Genomic DNA, 18,145 nt, shown 5'->3' on the forward strand with positions numbered 1-18,145 from the left:
TCAGGAGCTGATTTGGCTCAGGTACATTCACATGGAGTGGTTTTGTTCCCTAATTGAAGCATCAAGTCAGATTATGCTTCTGAAGCAGCAAATGAGACTATTCACCAAAAAAAAAATCTCTTTATCCTTGCTCAAAACCTTTGCTTGCCTGGATATGCTTATGCAGGGTAACTCAGGGAGCACCTAAAAATGGTATTTTTGCAATTTTAGCCTCATCTTGACAGTCAGGAAATGAAATTTCCATGCAGGGACAAAGCAATGGGACAGGGTGACACGATGGTGCTGTCCCTGAGAGCCACCCCGAGTGTCCCATGTGCCAAACAAGGCTCAATCCCATGGACAGCATCCCAAAAAACCTCATTTAGACCCTCTGGAAAGCTGCATTAAATCACGCACATTGTGGGAGGCATTTACATAAAGGAGGAGAGGGTCAGCCTGACCTTCGTGGAAGGTCCAGCGTGGAAATTTCAGGGAAAAACAAAAAAAGAAAAGGGAAAGAAAAATCCCACAAAAGCCCAGCCCAGGCCTGTGCGAACTGAATGGGGCCAAATGAATGGCTGGCATTGTGTGCCCTGCCGTGCCAGCCCTGGAACTGGCACTGAATAATGCTGGGATGGGGACGGGATGGGGCCAGGAGCAATTCTGAAAGAATCCCCTGGCTGTGTGTGCGGGGTACCCCGAATACTCAATGCCCCGCGCTCCACGGGCCAGGCTCTAAAAGAGATTTTCTCCATTTTCCTCATCCCGTTCATTAGGGCTCCCTGGAAGAAACCCAAGGCCCAGTTTCCCCTTGTCCTCCACTGCTCTCTGAGCACCAGGTAGCCCAGGCCAGCCTGGGCTGTGCCACCACTCTGCAGGTGCTGCTGTCACCTTGCAGAGGTGACATCCCCGCCGGGCTGGCTGCTGTCCCCCTGCACGTCCCAGGATGGAACAGTGCCCTGCTCTCCAGCCTTTCCACAGGAAAACTGCTGAGTTTTCCTTGCAGAGGAGGCCCCGTGCCCAAACGCTCCACGCAATCCCAAATTCGAGGCTTTGCTTTGCTCCTCGTTCCTGCAGACCCGACCAAATTCCCGATTTCCTTCTCCTTTCTCTCTCCCACTCCAACCTCCATCCCCCTGATGTCACCACCTCACCCTGGTCCTGCTCACCTCATTCCAAGTTTCCCCTTCTCCCTCCAAATCAAATAATCAGCCAATAACCCCGAGCTCCTGGGCTGGCTTTTTCCTGGAGGAATTCTTTTTTTCCATGACATATGTGTGAACCATCGGTGATGGTTTAAAAACAGATTCCCCCTCATTACAAGAACAGCACAGAGCTGCTCCTTTGTGTCTTCCCCCCTCTGCACCGTTCTCTGGCTCTGGTTTCACGTTGATTTATTTCCCTTTCATCTCTGGAAAATTAGGAATTCTGCTGCCCATAGGAGGATGGATACACCAGTGGATTGTGAGGGGTTCTCACACGGTGCAAAATACAGAGTAAAGCAAAGCTTTTGGATTGAGTTACTCATTTGAGAGCTCACCGAACCAAAGTGGAGGCACTTGCTCAGGTTTTAGGGTAAAAAAAAGGGTCACAGAGTCTGCCTGGGAGGTGTTGATCCCAAAGATCCAGAAGGTTTCATTCCCACCTCTTTCCAAAGGGAAAGAGAGGATCTGGGGAAGGTGGCGAACCAGAGAGGCTGGAGGAGCAGCTGCTCTTTGGACAGAAAGGCAGGGAAAGAAAACCTGAGATCCCAGAGTGGATTGGGATGGAAGGGAACTGGAGGATGATCCAGTTCCACCTGGGCTCACCCCCAGTGCCAGAGGGTGGTTCTTGAATTCCAGAGCACATCTGGGCTTCCCACTCCCACCCCACAGCAGCTGGAGCCTCCTGAGCTACCCAAAACTTGCTTTTACTGCGTTTCTCTTCCCCCGGAGCCAAAGGAATCTGCAAGTGGAGCTGCTGTTTCCTCGGCCCCACAGACAGGATTTCCACCCCCAAGATCCACCCTGAGCTTTCCTCCACACCAAGGTGGCTCAGGATCAAGGGGGGTTTTGTGTGCACAGAGGTTTTTAATCAGCACTTGGAATGTTTTCTGTCCCAGGAGGTGAACGCAGAATCCAGGTTTTATGGATTAAAGGCAATGGGGGGAAAATAGACCTGGCTGCCAAAGTTATCTCGGGCTAGAAGTGGGATTACACCCCTCAGCTCGGGGAGATCTGCTGACACATTCAGAAAACTGAACTGAACACCAAATTTGGGTTGGAAAACGATTTTCCTGCATCTGGCTGGCAACAATCACCCAACCATGGAACATGGACCTGCTGGGACCACCCGAGGAGGAGGCTTTGTGCAGGTTCCTGTTGCTAATTCCCACCACTGCTGGAAATTTGGCTGCTCAGGAAAGAGCTGGGAATGGAAAGCTGAGCTGGTGTGCAAACAGAGGTGTGACACCTCTCGTCCACACGCTTTTCTCCCTCTTTTTCCAGGAAAATAAAACGTGCCCTTTGCTAATGTTCACACTCCAAAGTATTTCTTCAATTGTGTTTTTATTATTTGTCCGTGAATATTGATTTGGGTTTCATTTATTCCACGCAGCATCTGCCACCTCAAATCCAGCACTAAGAAAAAAAAAAATTAAAAAAAAAAAAATGAAATCTTGCCTTTGAGTTGGATTTGGATGATCTTTAGAGAAAGCAGATTTTTCCATCTCAGGGTATTCCATGATTTTTTAAGTATAAAACCTTCATAGCTCCATGAAAAGGTGCCCCAAAATTTTCATCCCAGAATGGGATAGGGCCTGAAAATCAGGTGTGAAATTCATCCCAGTAACAAGGTTCTTCAAAACAAACCCATGAAGGAACAGGGCTGGATGCACGGGAGGCTGAGCATCCCCAGAGCTTGGATTTTACCTTTCTGAGCATCCCCAGCCCAGATTTATCCTTTCTGAGCATCCCCAGCCTGGATCTCACCTTTCTGGGTATCCCCAGCCTGGATCTCACCTTTCTGGGTATCCCCAGCCTGGATCTCACCTTTCTGGGTATCCCCAGCCTGGATCTCACCTTTCTGGGTATCCCCAGCCTGGATCTCACCTTTCTGAGCATCCCCAGCCTGGATCTCACCTTTCTGAGCATCCCCAGCCCTCTGATTTCACCCCTCTGAGCAGCAAGCTGGGAGAAGGACAAACAAAACCTGCAGATAAATTTGCTCCTGTGAGGCACCAAAACCTCAGGAGAACCCTGCAGTGTGTGCAGCCATTCCAGAGCAGAGAGCAGCACCCCAAAGCCATTTCCAGCACTGATTTCCCCCACACTTTCCCTGCACTGACCAAAACTCTGTTTGTTCAAGCAGGTCTAATTTTTTTTTTTTCCATGTTCTTGCAGGGGATAGAAAACTCCCAGACACCCCAATCCCCATCCAATCTTCTGCATAAATCATTAGGAATCCCCTCTTCCAGCTCCCATCCCGGGGGGAATGTGTTTATTGGGAACGTTTCCATTTCAGCCTGCTCAGCTCTGTCAGAGTGAGGACTACACCTGCACGCTGGGGATGTCTGGAGTGGGCTTGGATTTTCCTCTGGGTTTTGGCAGGCAGCCCAGACTGCCTCAAAAAAAAAAAAAAAATAAAAAAGGAATAGAAAGACCTCACCATGTGTGAGGAACATGTGTTTCATTTGTTCAGGCCTGAGTGACAAGGGAAGGGGGTGAATATGGAGTCAGCCCAGAGGTTTTGAGGTTGGGAAGGAATTTTGCACTGTCCTGCTGCAGGAAAACCTCCCTCAGAGAAGTGGCAAAAGGCAGGAAAACAGCAAAAGAGAAAAAAAAAAATCAAAATTGCAGAGAAGCAGCAGCTTGAGCTGCTGAGGACACAAACCCTGAGCAGCCTCATCATCCTCTTCCTCCAGCTCCTGGGGTTTGGCTCAGCTGAGTCTTTACTTCCTACAAATTCACTGCAGCAATCCAAACCCAGCCACCCTTTTGTAAATAGAAAAGCATTTTTTCTTACCTACAGGCTTCTGCTGCAAAAAATTAACTTTTATGCAAATAGGACGAATTGGTGACTAATCTCCCACACAGAAGGAGCTTCCCAAGTGAGCAGGGAAGGGGGACATGGCCTGCTTTGGGCCAGGGCACCCTGTTCCCAAAAATCCCTTTTCCATCTTGCTCAGGGATGCTGCCAAAACCATTCAGCTGGAAACTTCTCCCCCAAAGCACAAGGATTTGGCTTTTCCCCGCTGCTCAAACTGAGGAAAATCATCTTTCCCAAGCACATCCATTTGCTGTTCCTACCCAAACCCCTTCGTGGTGCTTTTCCTACCCCTGAAATCCCATCCTTGTCCCTGCAGATCCCCCTGTCCACACCGACCCTGCAAACCTTGCAGTGATGTCACGGGAGAGAGGAGCAGCTTTCCAGCATTACATCAGCCTGTCTGGCCTCAGCAAGCAGCCTCCTGCTCCTCAGACTTTCCATGGAAGAAATTCATCCCCCTCCTCCCACCTCCCACCTAAGGAAGAGGGGGGGAACAAATCCCAAATGGAGCCAGGGATGGAAGAGCAATGACCCCACATCCCAAATGAGCCTGGGGCTGCTGCCTGCCAGCACTGGGACACAGAATTCTGCCAGGGGCACGTCAGGAACAACCACACACGGCTCCCCAAATCCCACAGAGTCCCTGGGAGGGATGGAAGTTGCTCCATAGGATGAGTTTTTCTTCCCAGACATCGCTCAGTTTTCCTCGGATTTTTTTTTTTTTTTTTTTTTTGCCCCGATCTGCAGGAGGGAAAAAGGACAGGGAAAGGGGACAAAACTGGGTGTCCCCTCCAGGCCAGCAGGGATGGAGAGCCCTGCAGCATCCCTGCAAGTTGGGAAAATCCCAATTTCTCCTCAGCATCCTCCAAACTGGGCAAATCCCAATTTCCCCTCAGCATCCCTGAAATTGGGCAAATCCCAATTTCTCCTCAGCATCCTCCAAACTGGGCAAATCCCAATTTCCCCTCAGCATCCCTGAAATTGGGCAAATCCCAATTTCCCCTCAGCATCCCTGAAATTGGGCAAATCCCAATTTCTCCTCAGCATCCTCTAAACTGAACAAACCCTAATTTTGCCTCAGCATCCCTGAAATTGGGCAAATCCCAATTTCTCCTCAGCATCCTCCAAGTTGGGAAAATCCCAATTTCTCCTCAGCATCCTCCAAACTGGGCAAATCCCAATTTCCCTTCAGCATCCTCCAAATTGGGCAAATCCCAATTTCCCTTCAGCATCCCTGAAATTGGGCAAACCCCAATTTCTCCTCAACATCCCTGTCTGTGACAAATCCCAATTTCTCCTCAGCATCCCTGAAACTCCTCAGCATCCCTGAAATTGGGCAAACCCCAATTTCTCCTCAACATCCCTGAAACTCCTCAGCATCCCTGAAATTGGGCAAATCCCAATTTCTCCTCAGCATCCTCCAAATTGGGCAAATCCCAATTTCCCTTCAGCATCCCTGAAATTGGGCAAACCCCAATTTCTCCTCAACATCCCTGTCTGTGACAAATCCCAATTTCTCCTCAGCATCCCTGAAACTCCTCAGCATCCCTGAAATTGGGCAAATCCCAATTTCTCCTCAGCATCCCTGAAATTGGGCAAATCCCAATTTTGCCTCAGCATCCTCCAAGTTGGGAAAATCCCAATTTCTCCTCAGCATCCTCCAAATTGGGCAAATCCCAATTTCCCTTCAGTATCCCTGAAATTAGGCAAACCCCAATTTCTCCTCAATATCCCTGTCTGTGACAAATCCCAATTTCTCCTCAGCATCCCTGAAATTGGGCAAACCCCAATTTCTCCTGAACATCCCTGCCCATCCCCTCTGGAAAATGCTCCTCCAAACCAAGGCCCTTGTGGGAATGCCTGGTACCCAACCAGCAGGCTGCAAACTGCTTCTTTGAGGAATAATATCCAAAAAAAAAAGTGTTGATTTTCCATTGGCACATCCCAGCTACAGTGACCAGGAGCAGCAGGATGTCAGTGGCTCCTCAGGCAGGGATGAGGTCCCATGTCCTCCACCAGGAATTTGCAGAGGGAATAAATCCTGGGTTTTCAGGTCTAAGCATCTCATTTCCTCAGCATTTCCCACCTTTAGCAAACAAAACCCTCAGCAGTTCCATCCTGGGCCAAAATCTGCCCAAATCATGGAATTTCAGACTGGTTTGGGTTAGGAGGGACATTTAAAATTCATCTTTTCCACCCACGGTGGTGGTGGCAGCACCTCCTAAATAAAACTGTGCCTAAAATCTGGATAAGCTGAGACCCTGCAGCTTCCTAAGGCTGATGTTTCACTTGGCACTCTGAAAAGATAAATGATAGACTGCAGGAGTGTTTGAAACATCAATAAAAGCACTTTTTATGATCTGTTTGAACAATAAAGTGCTTTGTAAGCTATCAAAGACCCGCAGGCATTCGATACCAGCAAGCTGCACTAATTACCCACACATGCCAACACAGTTGCTTTGACAGTTGATGAAATGGAATTTACCACTGACCAAACCAAAAAAAAAAAAAAAAAAAAAAAATCTATGGAAAAACAAACCCAAAAAAAAAAAAATAAATAAATTAAAAAGTGCATTTTGCAATCATGACTAACGAGGCTCCATCATTACAGGCAAGGCTGACCCAGTCACCAAGTCTGAGTTCAGGCCAGATGGCTGAACCTGCAATTACCCAGCGAATCGAAATGGAAAACAAGAGTTTCAGCAGAGTGTATGCAAACAATCTGGCTGATGTTTCCAGCCAGGCTCTCACTTTCCTCGCTGGCACCTGGCACTGAGGGGTCAGAGGAGCCAGCGCCAGTTTGGGGTGGAAATGAAAGCACAGAGTCACTTTTACAAGCTGGTTTGCAATTCTTATTCTGGCCCAGGTGCTGCTTCTCCCTCCCTGATAAAACCAGATGACGTCCCTGGGTACCTGTGTAAGGTGATGCTGTGGCTGAGGTGTTGCCAAATGGGGCCAAATTTCACATTTTTTGAACAGATTGACCGCATCTCTTGGACTCTGGCACCAAAAACCTCCCTGTTAATTACAAACCCATCCAGAGGCATAATCCTCAATAATTGCAGATATTTTCTAGGCAGCACTGCTCTCCTGGAAGAGCCCAGATCTGTGATTTAATCCATATGTCTCAAGTGCACCATTTTAAAGAGGATCCTCTGGGAAAAAAGAAAAAAATAAAAATAAAAAAAAAAAACCAAAAGGCAAAGCAGAAGAAATGACGAGGAAATCCAGCAAGCAAATGGAGAATTATAAGGAGACTGGGGAAAGCTACAGATATCTTCAATAAAGATCCCTAAATGCTGCCTCAGGAGGTTTTATTTTCCATCCTCTCACACCGTGCTATATGGTGGTGGTGTAAAACATCCCCTCTTTGCACTCCCTGAAAGACTCCACAGCAAAGGAGGTGAAATCAGATTTGGCAGGGCCAGCAGAGCAGGCAGCCAGCTCTGTAAATTACCTGCTTTCAGCAGCCTGCCAAGGTAGGGAGAAAGAATTGGGAACATGGATCTGTGGTGCATCCTGACAGACAAATCCAGGTTAGGAAAAAAAAAAATACTAATTTTTAAACTTTTTTTTTTATTTTATTTTTTTAAGTTTAACAAAAAACTTCATAAATCTGGGCTTTTCCCTGCTCGTTCCCTCGGCTCCGGGCTGAGCTCAGATCTTGCAGGATGTGATGGGTCCAGCTCTGAGCTCAGGGGAGCTGTGGGGATGCTGCTGGTTTGAAGATCCCAAAATCCCAAGATTATTTTGGTGGGAAAAGGCTCCAAGATCGAGTCCAACCTGTGCCTGACCCCTACTTTGTCACAAACCCTGAGTGCCACATTTGGGTGGTTCTTGGACACCTCCAGGGATGGGGAATCCAAACCTCCCTGGTCAGCCCCTTCCCAATGCCTGGCCCTCGTTTCCATGAAGAGTTTCCTCCAGAATTGGGGAATTTCTTGCTTCCCCTCTATCAGAAATGTTCCCCCACCCCCTGGCACTGCTGTTGATGTTTGCACAGGACCCTGCTGCCACCAGCAATAGCCAAGACAGAGGTGCTGGGACAAAATTTGGTATAAATGTGAATTAGACGTGGATTTAGACCTGAGGCTTCCACGATTTGTCCCTGGGGGCTGAGAAACTCTAATTTGAATTACCACCAATTTCCCCAAGCTCACTGAACCCAGCGCATCAATCCTGGGAGGAGAGACAGAGTAAATCTCCTGCTGGAGTAGACAGAGCTGTTGGATGTGTTGACAGCCAGATCTGCCTGCAGGAGGACTCCCTGAAACTTCTCCGTCCCCAAAACCAGCAAAAAGCGCCATAAAAATGCACCCACGTGCACAAAAATGTGCTTTTATTTCTACCCCTTCCACTAAAGCAAAAAGCTTTCGATCCAGCCTTACAAGCTCAGAGTAAAATAACCTACAACACTTTGAATTTCCCAGAGGTGAAAACAGCACAGCCAAGAGCACGGGGAGGGAAGGAGAAAACCCCGATGAGAGTGAAATGAAATCTGGGATTACCAAGCACAGGGATAATTGCTTTTCTAAGAGCAAACAAGACCCAAGATGAAAAGAGAGGTGGCATTTGCAGCCCAGGAGCACCTGCAGGGCCCCAGTGTCTGGCTGCTGTGTCTGCCCTGCTTTGTGCTGCGCTGCCTTGGAGCTCTCAGCAGCTCCAAGAGCACCTCTGGCACCCTGCCCAGCCTCTCTGGCTCATCCCAAATTGCTTTCCCTCCATTTCTCATGGGTTGATTTCACTCGTGGTCTTCAGAAAAAAAAAAAAAAAAAAAAATCACAAAGGAAGAGAGGAAATCAAAAGCAGCATCTTTCAGCACCCTCCAGGGTGCTGTGTCCCATCCCAGGACAGGTTTTGGCACAATTTTTGTCAGGTCCTCCTAGCCACAGGTGCTGAGATCAGAGGAATCCACCTTTTTTTATATATTTTTGGGGTTTTACAGCACCAAGCACACCACTGAGACACAGTTATGGCACTCAGCTGCACAAAATTAACTCCTCTTGTCTTCTAAAGGAGCCAAAAGTGACCTTAAAAAGCAATATATTCATGCCCTGAGCTTTTCCACACATGGGAAAAGTCAGTTCAGCCAATCCAGGCACTGCTGCAAACCAAGAGGGTCAAAACCCCACTTAACTTGTGGGACAAGGCTGCGAAATTTTACACAGATGAACCAAAAAAGAGTTGGCAGTGAAAGCAGTCACGGTTCCTAGGCTGTCCTCAGCAATTTTGCCAAATCCTACTCAATTTTTTACCCGTGTCCACAGCACAATTTAATGATGCCAACTCCAGCTCTGGAGCCAGGGGCTGTGCAAGGCTTTTATCAGCACACAATGGTCCCTGAGTGGAAAATCAGGAGTCAAAATGGGAAATCCAGCAGGAAAATGAAACAGCAAGGTGGAAACATTTCCCTGGCACAGACTTTGGGCAGCACTTTCCCCACACCAAGATCCCCCAGCTGTGACAGAGCATGGGTAGAAAATGGGCATCACCACGATGTTTCTACCTGGGTTTCAGGCTGAAGATGCATTTTCTTTTTTTTCTCCTCTTTTTTTTTTTTTTTTTTCAAAAGAGCCTTTCTCCAGCTTCTTCCTCTCTCTATTCCTACACTCAACTACCAGGACTTGGTTTCTAATTTGTATTTAAAGAAAAGCACATTAAAAGGAGCAGTTCACCCTCCTAAAACTGAGACACATTCGCGTGTCTTGACTTCCCCCAGTGCTGCTGCACCACAGGAGCACCACTGACTGCAGCAGGGAAAGTTTATTCCCCACCATGGGTTGGATTTTTGTCCTTCCCTTTTCTCCCTGAAAAGAAAAAAAATAGAAAAAAAAAAAAAAATAAACTTTTGCAGTCTCATGCCCTAAGGCACAGCTTGAAACCTCCCAACCCTGCAAGAGCCCATCCTGCCATTTGTAATCTCCTGTTCTGGGCAGAAAACTCAGCACAAAAACTCAACTTGTAAACCTGGGCTCGGGGCTTGGCCCCTTTTCAACCAGTGCTCGTACAGAGACCCTCACAGGCTCCCAACTAATTGAATTTTAGTGAGAGGAAGTCATTTTTCCACTGGAAGAATGTTTTGCTAGAGAAATATTTTGAAACTAGTCTAACCTTTCCTGCCAGGCTTTTTTAAAGTGCTTTGTGTTTGTTTTTTTTTTTTTTTTAATATATATATATTTTTTTTTTTCAGCAGAACACGAGTGAGGAAGTTCCCATCCGAGCTCTTGAGCTGCTCCTGTCACAACCCCAGGCAGGCCCAGCCTTTCAATAATTACAACTTCCAAAACAAAAAGTGTTTGGGGTTGGTTTTACTTCAGTCCTGACAAGGAGGATATGAATTCCCACTGCTTTTTACAGCTCTTGTGCTGAGACAGAGCCAATCCCAGCCCTGTCTCCAATCCCACTCCCACCTCTCTGGGTTATTTTAATTTCCAGCAAATGTGACAAACAGAGAGTCAGGAAAGCCTGTGGATGCAGAAAACCTCTTTAGCTGGGGTTTTCAGATTGGGTGTCCATGGGGCAGCAGCATCTTCATCTCCTGCATGTGCTCCAGAAATCCTCATCTAGCCAGGAGCGCAGGAATTGAACAGTTTACACCCTCTGCCCATTGTTCTGAGCCTGCAGTTTCTGCTTAGCCTTGCAGAAAGGAGGGGCCCAAAGGAAATGGAGTCACTGAAATATGAAGGAAATTAGGTTCTAGTCCACTGCCTTCAGAAAAACTTCTTCCACCCCAGTTAAATCTGCTGGTGGCTTCAGTGCTGTGACCAAAAAATAGGATAAATATCAGAATGAGAGGGGGTTTATATCCATCCTGTGAAACAGCAGTACATACAGAAGAGAAAAAAAAAATAAATTCTAATTATCCTGTTCTCCTAAGTGCCAGCCAGATCTTGTAGCTGCAGCTCACAGCCAGACAGGCAAAGGTTCCTTTGCACCCCAAAGCTGAGCAGGTCCCACAGCCCCTTTTCAGCAAGGGAGCCATGGCCAAAGAAAGGGTTAAAAGAGGAGCAAGGAGAAGCCATGAACACCTGGATTCAATTCCCCCCCTGGCAGAGGAATCAGCTGTCCCAAAGTCAGGGGAGCCCTAAAAGCCATCTGGGAATCCCCCAGCTTCTAGGGGTGGTTATGGAAATGCTGCTGTTATTTTACAGCATGGAAATGCAGCTTTTCCATCCAGCCTGGATGTGACACCAAGTCCTTCCCGTGGATCTACTGGACCTGAGCTGCAGAACAGCTCACCAAGTCCAAGCACGGCATCCAGAGCTGAAATATTTGGCAGAACATCCCACACTTCCAAAAGACACTCCAGCGCCCATTAAACCCAGCTTTTACTTCCCATTTTCATTGTTCAGCTTCCCAGGGAACGTCTCTTAATTTAATACAATTTCAATACCCAAGCCTCACTCCGTAACTGGGATTTTGGTATTCCAAAATATGGATGTTCAGCCCAGGAATTCCTGCTCTGTTTACAGCAGACCAGTTCCCAGATGTTGGTAATATTAAAGAGACTGGAACCTTCCCTCTGAGTGACAGCAAAATGCAGGCAAGAGTTGGTTTTGCTATTAATTATCCTGGGGTAGGAGATACTCTCCATGCCTTTGCTGGGCTGGGGAGGCTCAGGAGATCCAGCTCTTCCTCTAAATAAATTCCATAAAAATAAGGAGCTAGAGATCAACAGGGCTTGGTTTACACCCCTTGGTTTTAGGAAGCAATTCCAGCTCACGAGAAAGATCAGGAATGGGATGCTCATCCCCAGGAAAGCCTTACAAGCACAGAAGTTGATTTTGCCAGGGAAATGCAGACGTGAAACAAGCTGCTGAACTGTGGGGAAAAGCTTCTCCCATCTGTACCTGGTCTATAAATAATGCTCTGCCTCTCTGCTTCCACCACAGGAGCTCACAGGAACATCCCAGCCCTCAGGAATTTGCTTTGCCTTTGGAAGCAGAGTGTGGGAGGTGACAATCAAACCAACCAAGCTGTCAAGGAGAGTCCCTTCATGTCATGGAGCAAAAGAGCCAAGAATCCATGGCCAATGAATGGGAAAAGAGCAAATTCCTACAGCCCCAGAGTGAACTGGGACTTGGGGGGGAGCTGCTTCCCTCAGCCTTCATTCACTGCCCCTGCAGCTCTAAATCCCAGCACGGGGATGAATGAAAAGCTCAGGAGCCCTCCCCAGTTTAAATGTGCCAAGAGCTACAAAATCCCAGTGTGGAGATGGTCTAGAACCCCAGCAAGAGCTTGAAACCAGAACAGTTCTCTCCACCAAGATCACCCAGCCCTCAATTTTCATCATTACAACAAAAACTCAAAATTAAACCTCAAAACCCAAAAAACTTCACTAGGAAAAAAAAAAAAATTCAAAAACGAGCTGGAAGCATCTCATCATCCCAGTGGAACACCTCCAGAGGTGCTCTTTGCCATGGCTCACCTCAAAGACCTCCTCATCCAAAATCCTGGTGCCGAACACGATGATGCCGTTGACGTCGATGATGGGATGCTCGCTCCGGTCCAGGAACTTGGTGATTTTCTTTTTACAGTCCAGAACCAAAGTGACGTTTTTCTTCTGCACGCTCAGAGCCACTCGGTGCCACCTGTGAGAACACAGCCCACAGATGTGTCAGGCACAGCCCTGGGCTTTGCAGGACAAGGCAATGATTGTGCAACAAAAAAAAAAAAAACAAAACAAAAAAAACCAAACAAACAAAAAAAAAAAAAAACAAAAAAAACAAAAAAACAAATGAACTTTCAGCAATCCACATTCTATGAACCTTCGTGGTTCAAATCCTCCCTGGGCAGAGCTTAAAGGGTTTGCTTGGCAGGAGAAATGCAGATTGACAGCTTTCCTCCCCCCAAATGAGGCAGGAGAGGGCCAGCTCTGCCTTCAACAAGAAGCAGGGATAAAACCACACTGTTGACTCCCTTTTCCACCCTCGTTTTCAGCCCTGCACAAGCCTCAGTGTGGATTTTGCAAGACAAACTGATTTTTTAAATTTTTTTTTTTAAGGCCCTTCACAACAAAATCAATGTTCCTATCCCCACGAGTACCAGAGAGCAGCACTGACTGCTCATTTACAATTCTTACAGATGTCAAATTAATTCACCAAAGGCCAAAATGACAGACTGGGGCACCTGTCAGCTGCCAGGGGTGTGCAAATACATTTCTATAGGCACGATCCCTATTTTATACAACGTTCAACATGCTGGCACGGATACAAACAATGAATTGTGGTTTTTGTTTTTTTTTTTTTTTTTTTTTCCCCCTTGGTGCACAAAATGTCACTTACTTGCCATCTGCTAGGTTAATGCCTCTAAAGAGAGGATAGTCTTCTGGGCCTGGCTTTCCTGTATGGTCTTCATACAGGAATACAGGAGATCTACCCAACTCCACACCAATTTGCTGGATCCCTTGCTCATTGTAAATTGAGATCAAGAAGGACTGACCTCCTTTCTTCGCTTTTACAGTGGTTAGAATGGAGAAGTCCTCTGGGAAGGGGGAAGCTGGAGTGGAAAAGCAAAGAGGTTAGTGAGGTTTTCCTCGGAAATAACCCCTACATAAACAGTCCTGTTGTCTGTGAAGCCATGGCTGGTTTGTCTCCAGATGTGTGCACATCAGCAGCCCTAAAAGTTCATACAGGGCCAGGTGACAAGGTGGCTTTTCCCCAAATACTCTGGGGTGAAACCCTTGTGCTGGGGAAACAAAAGCTCTACAAAAGTTGTTGGCTTAAATTTGTATTATTTGCACCCAACCCTTCCGTAAGAAGGTCCCTAAGAGTTTTTTAGGACACAAGGCAAAATCTTCCATGGGGTGCTCCCCATGAAATGAATTTAAGTTGTCGAAGGGACAAAAGAAATCAAGCATCAACACAGTCCTGAAAGGTTTAATTTAAGGGAGCAGAGAATTGCAGCAGGATTTGTTCATTCCAGATGAGAGCAGAGGATTTCATGGTTTTGGCTTTCAGGGTTGCTGCAGACACACACACACACACACACACACACAAATCTAAAAAAGGAAATAAATCTGGCAATCAATAGAAAATGCTAATTTGTCTGCTTATTAAACAGAATCTCATTTCCTGTCTTTCTCCTCTCAGGAAGGAGCTGTGTGTGATCCCAGGTGATTTCTGTCTTTATCTCTGCAAGGTTTGGAGGATCAAAGACACTAAAGTCTGTCAGTACAAGGTCAATCTGCAAGGCCAGGCAAACACACTGAAAGTTTCAATCTGGGCATCACCCTCTTGCAGAAACCCAAATTTCTCCCCCCTTTTTGGCTTTCTCTGCCCTTCAGACTGAAAAAAAAAATAAATAAATTAGCCCAAACTGAAAATCCTGGATGCACATCCCAAACAGGGCAGCTTGAAAAGCACCAGGAGCATTGATAAAGAAGATTTCTTGATCAAATTATACACCCAGCCTCCTAGGATGCTGCATTTCAGAGTGTGAGGCTTGCAGGAAATCTCTCTTTGGAGGTCCAGGCTTCCCAAAACGAGGATTGCTTTGTACTTCTGGAGAAATCTTCAACCACAGCAGGGCAGAGCAAAGTGGGGCAGCCCCACCGTGGGGTTTGTGACACGTGTGCCACTGGTGGCACCCAGGGGACACAGGGATCCTGTTTAAACTGCAGGTGGGCAGCCAAATAAACCACAAAAAACCATCAAGCTCCGTGCCCAGGAGCTTCAAACAGATTTTCTTCACCACTTGAGGTTTTTCCTAGATGGTGTCCCGGGGGGTTTGGACCCAGGGAGGGGGTGAGGAACGTGGCAGTGGGGAGTTCTTGGCACCACAGCAAAGCTGGAGCTCAAACACAGAAGCCCTGAGCTCATCCTCTTCCTCTTCTGACTGGGAGGTGCTTTAATTTTTAGGAACCAAAGTGGTTTTCATGTATTTAGCTGCCTACAGCAGGGAAGGGGATGGGGCAGGAGCTGCATCAAAACCAGAATTGCTCCAGAGCAAAGGGAGAATTCCAAGGAGGATAACTGAGGATACCTATGGAGAACCACTTTGTACCAAGTTAAGCCCCCTCACCTTGGGTAAATAACATTTGGGAAGCAGCAGGGAGGTCTCCCAGTCAGGAATTAAATGCCATTCTAGGCTGATTTACCCCCGGGACTCAGCCCCGGATATTTGGCAAAAGCAGCACCCGATTTTGGTGCCTCCCACAGGATGCTCTGAGCTTTGTCCCCATCTCCCTCCCCTGTGCACAAACCCTCCTGGAGGACTGAGTCAGGACCATATGCCTTCCTGGCTCCAATTACAGCCTACAGATTTGGGCCTTTTATGTAAAATAGTTCATGTCCAAAATTTCATTATGAACCCACAATACAGTACCTTTCAACTTGGACAAGCTGCCAACTCATTAAAAAGCTGCTTTTAATTTTTTTTTTCATTATTATCAAAATGTCTCCATGGTGATGCGAGTTTCTCAACCCAAATAATCATAATGGATGAATTATAGCTGACATTACTCTGTTACTGCTCTGCTGTCCTGGCAAAATAACAATGCCTGCACTGTCAGAGGCAGAAATGACCCGGGCTGCTGAACGAGGGATGAAAACACATCCCCACACACACCAATACTGATAAATGCATCACCATAAATACACCAAGCACGGAGAAACTGACCCAAATCCCTCCAAAACAATGGGGACACCCCTCCAACAAAGGCTTTGGGACGGAGTCTGAGTCTTTGACTGGCTCCTCGAACGAGCTCACGCTGAGCATCCATCGCCGGGTCTGGCTCTGTATCCGTCCTCCAAAACCTCTCCAGCTCGCCCTGCGGGACCTCCCACGGCACAAGGGGGAGCCCCCAGTCCTGCTGGAGCTGCAGGAGCTCCAGGGTGGGCATGGCTGAGTCCATGGGATGCTCCAGTGGATGAGCCAGAGTCAGGCTGAGCATCCTCTCGCTTTGAGCAGGGCGATTAAAAGGTGTGGTACAACCTCGTGGTGTTCAAAGCAGGGCAAGTTTGGAGCTTCTTCCTAATCCAGGTGTGGCCAAACACAGCCAAAAACACACCTGATCTGGGAAGGGCAGGAAAGCTTGAGCAAAAATGAGAAAAGCAGTGAGCTGGTCCTGTTCCTGACACAAACACGAAGGTGGAATTTCCTGAGCCTTTACACTTCTGCTCTTCCAAGAAAAAGCTGTTTTCCAATGGTGCCACCAATTCCTGGCCTTTTCCTCCATCCGAGGAGACTCAGCTGTGCAATGACTTGTTTTTCTCAGGGGTTCAAGCTCTAACAGAGGTTTCTGAGAAGGCAAATGGCAATTGCCTATTTGGTGGAAGCACACAAATGACATTTTGCTGGCTGCCACAGAAACCTTGTGCCTTTCTTGCTTCTTTTTCTCTTGCTTTTTTTTTTTCTTTCTGGAAAAGCACAGATTTTGTTGGGAAGCAGGACTCCTTCAGGGAGCCAGGACAAAAAGCATCTCAGCAGGTTTGGATTTTTTTCACTCTTTTGAGCATGAAAAAACAAGTTTATATATATATATATATATATATATATATATATATATATATATATATCTTGCTTTGCTGGCGGTGGCAGCAGAATGCAAAGCCCATGAAATTACATCTTAGAAAAGCACCAACTTCTAATTAGCACAAAATATTCTGTACAGAGCATGTTTGCCAAGGGTGCTGTGGAGCAGAGAGGGAAAGCTCAGCTCCAACCCACCCTCCTGGTGACACAAAAGCCCTAAAACCACATTCCCCTGGGACACTGCCCTGCAATTACTTTGTTATCTTTATCCCCTCTCTCATTTGGGGGTGGGAGCTGAAGTCACATCTTGTTAAAGAGATGAGGAAACATCCGTGGATCTGCTGGAAAACACTGGGAATTCTTCATTTGGCTCTTCCCTGTTTCCTGAGCAGAGAAGCCTGAAGAGCTTTGGAAGTTTTCAGTGGGACTGAGCTGCTCCAAACACCTCATGCTTGTCCAGGTGATGAAAGGATGGAAAAGCTGCTCCAGAGCTCCATCCTGATCTTCTCACTCGAGGAAGATGCAAACCAAGAACTCAGTGAGGGTGAGGATATAAAAGTAATAAGGTATAAAAGAGAACCAAGAAAATCTTCTACAACACTCAGTTCTTTCCTGACACCAGGATTCAGTTCTATCCCAAGATCAGGATTCAGTTCTATCCCGAGATCAGGATTCAGTTCTATCCCGAGATCAGGATTCAGTTCTATCCTTAGATCAGGATTCAGTTCTATCCCGAGATCAGGATTCAGTTCTATCCCTAGATCAGGATTCAGTTCTATCCCGAGATCAGGATTCAGTTCTATCCCTAGATCAGGATTCAGTTCTATCCCGAGATCAGGATTCAGTTCTATCCCTAGATCAGGATTCAGTTCTATCCCGAGATCAGGATTCAGTTCTATCCCGAGATCAGGATTCAGTTCTATCCCTAGATCAGGATTCAGTTCTTCTCTGGGATCAGAATTCAATTTTCTCCAGGATCCAGGACTCTGCTCTCCTCTGGGACCAGGACTCTGTTTTCCATGCTTGTGCTCCCTAAATCAGAACTGCCATGATCCAATCCCCTTGTTAAACAATCAGCCAGAATTTTCCAGCCATATCCTTACACCTTCAGTTCACGACCATTTGCTGGTTTCTATTACCTAAAAGTGACCAGGCAAGACTTCACAGTGGCTACAGAAACTCCTGGCAAGCTCTCAAATCCACTCCACTTGGATATTCCAAACTGAAAAATTTCCTGCAAACATTTCTGAGCTTGTAGACACCAGGCCTAAAACTTGAAGTCATTTCAGGAACGTGACACGAAGGGACAGGAAGGCACAATTGCAGTTGGGCACACAATGATTTCATCTGTGATCAGAAAGAACTTTCCTGCCCTGGGCAGCAATGAAGACAAATTTAGGATGTGGTTTGCCCTTCTGCAGACATTTAAGCCCAGCTTTAGGCCAGACTGAGCAGCTCCTTTGCTAAGGGCTGCCCGTGCAATGATGTCCAGCCTGTCACACTTTGCTCTCGTCTGTCCCCACATCAGGCTCAGCTTTAGGTGAGACTCAGCCTGTGCTCCTGCTCACCGTGGATTAAACACAATTATTGTCACAGCAGGATGATAATGAAGGCTGGGAATAACCTCAGCAAGGAGGGAAGTGCAGGAGGGGAGGGTTGGAAGCAC

General features: G+C 47.0%; 1 protein-coding gene across 2 annotated transcripts in view; it reads right to left on the reverse strand.

The window, feature by feature from the left end:
- COL5A1 (collagen type V alpha 1 chain) overlaps nucleotides 1–18,145 on the reverse strand; it is a 139,870-nt gene that overhangs the window by 88,982 nt on the left and 32,743 nt on the right. For both annotated transcript variants that reach the window (XM_062505913.1, XM_062505911.1), the window contains exons 3-4: nucleotides 13,290–13,503; nucleotides 12,434–12,596 (exon numbers count right to left, since the gene is read on the reverse strand). In XM_062505913.1, coding sequence (XP_062361897.1) covers nucleotides 12,434–12,596; nucleotides 13,290–13,503 — 377 coding nt within the window. The remainder of the gene's footprint in view (nucleotides 1–12,433; nucleotides 12,597–13,289; nucleotides 13,504–18,145) is intronic.

The sequence above is a fragment of the Cinclus cinclus genome, chromosome 19 (genome assembly GCF_963662255.1).
Source record: "Cinclus cinclus chromosome 19, bCinCin1.1, whole genome shotgun sequence".
Taxonomy (NCBI): Eukaryota; Metazoa; Chordata; class Aves; order Passeriformes; family Cinclidae; genus Cinclus; species Cinclus cinclus.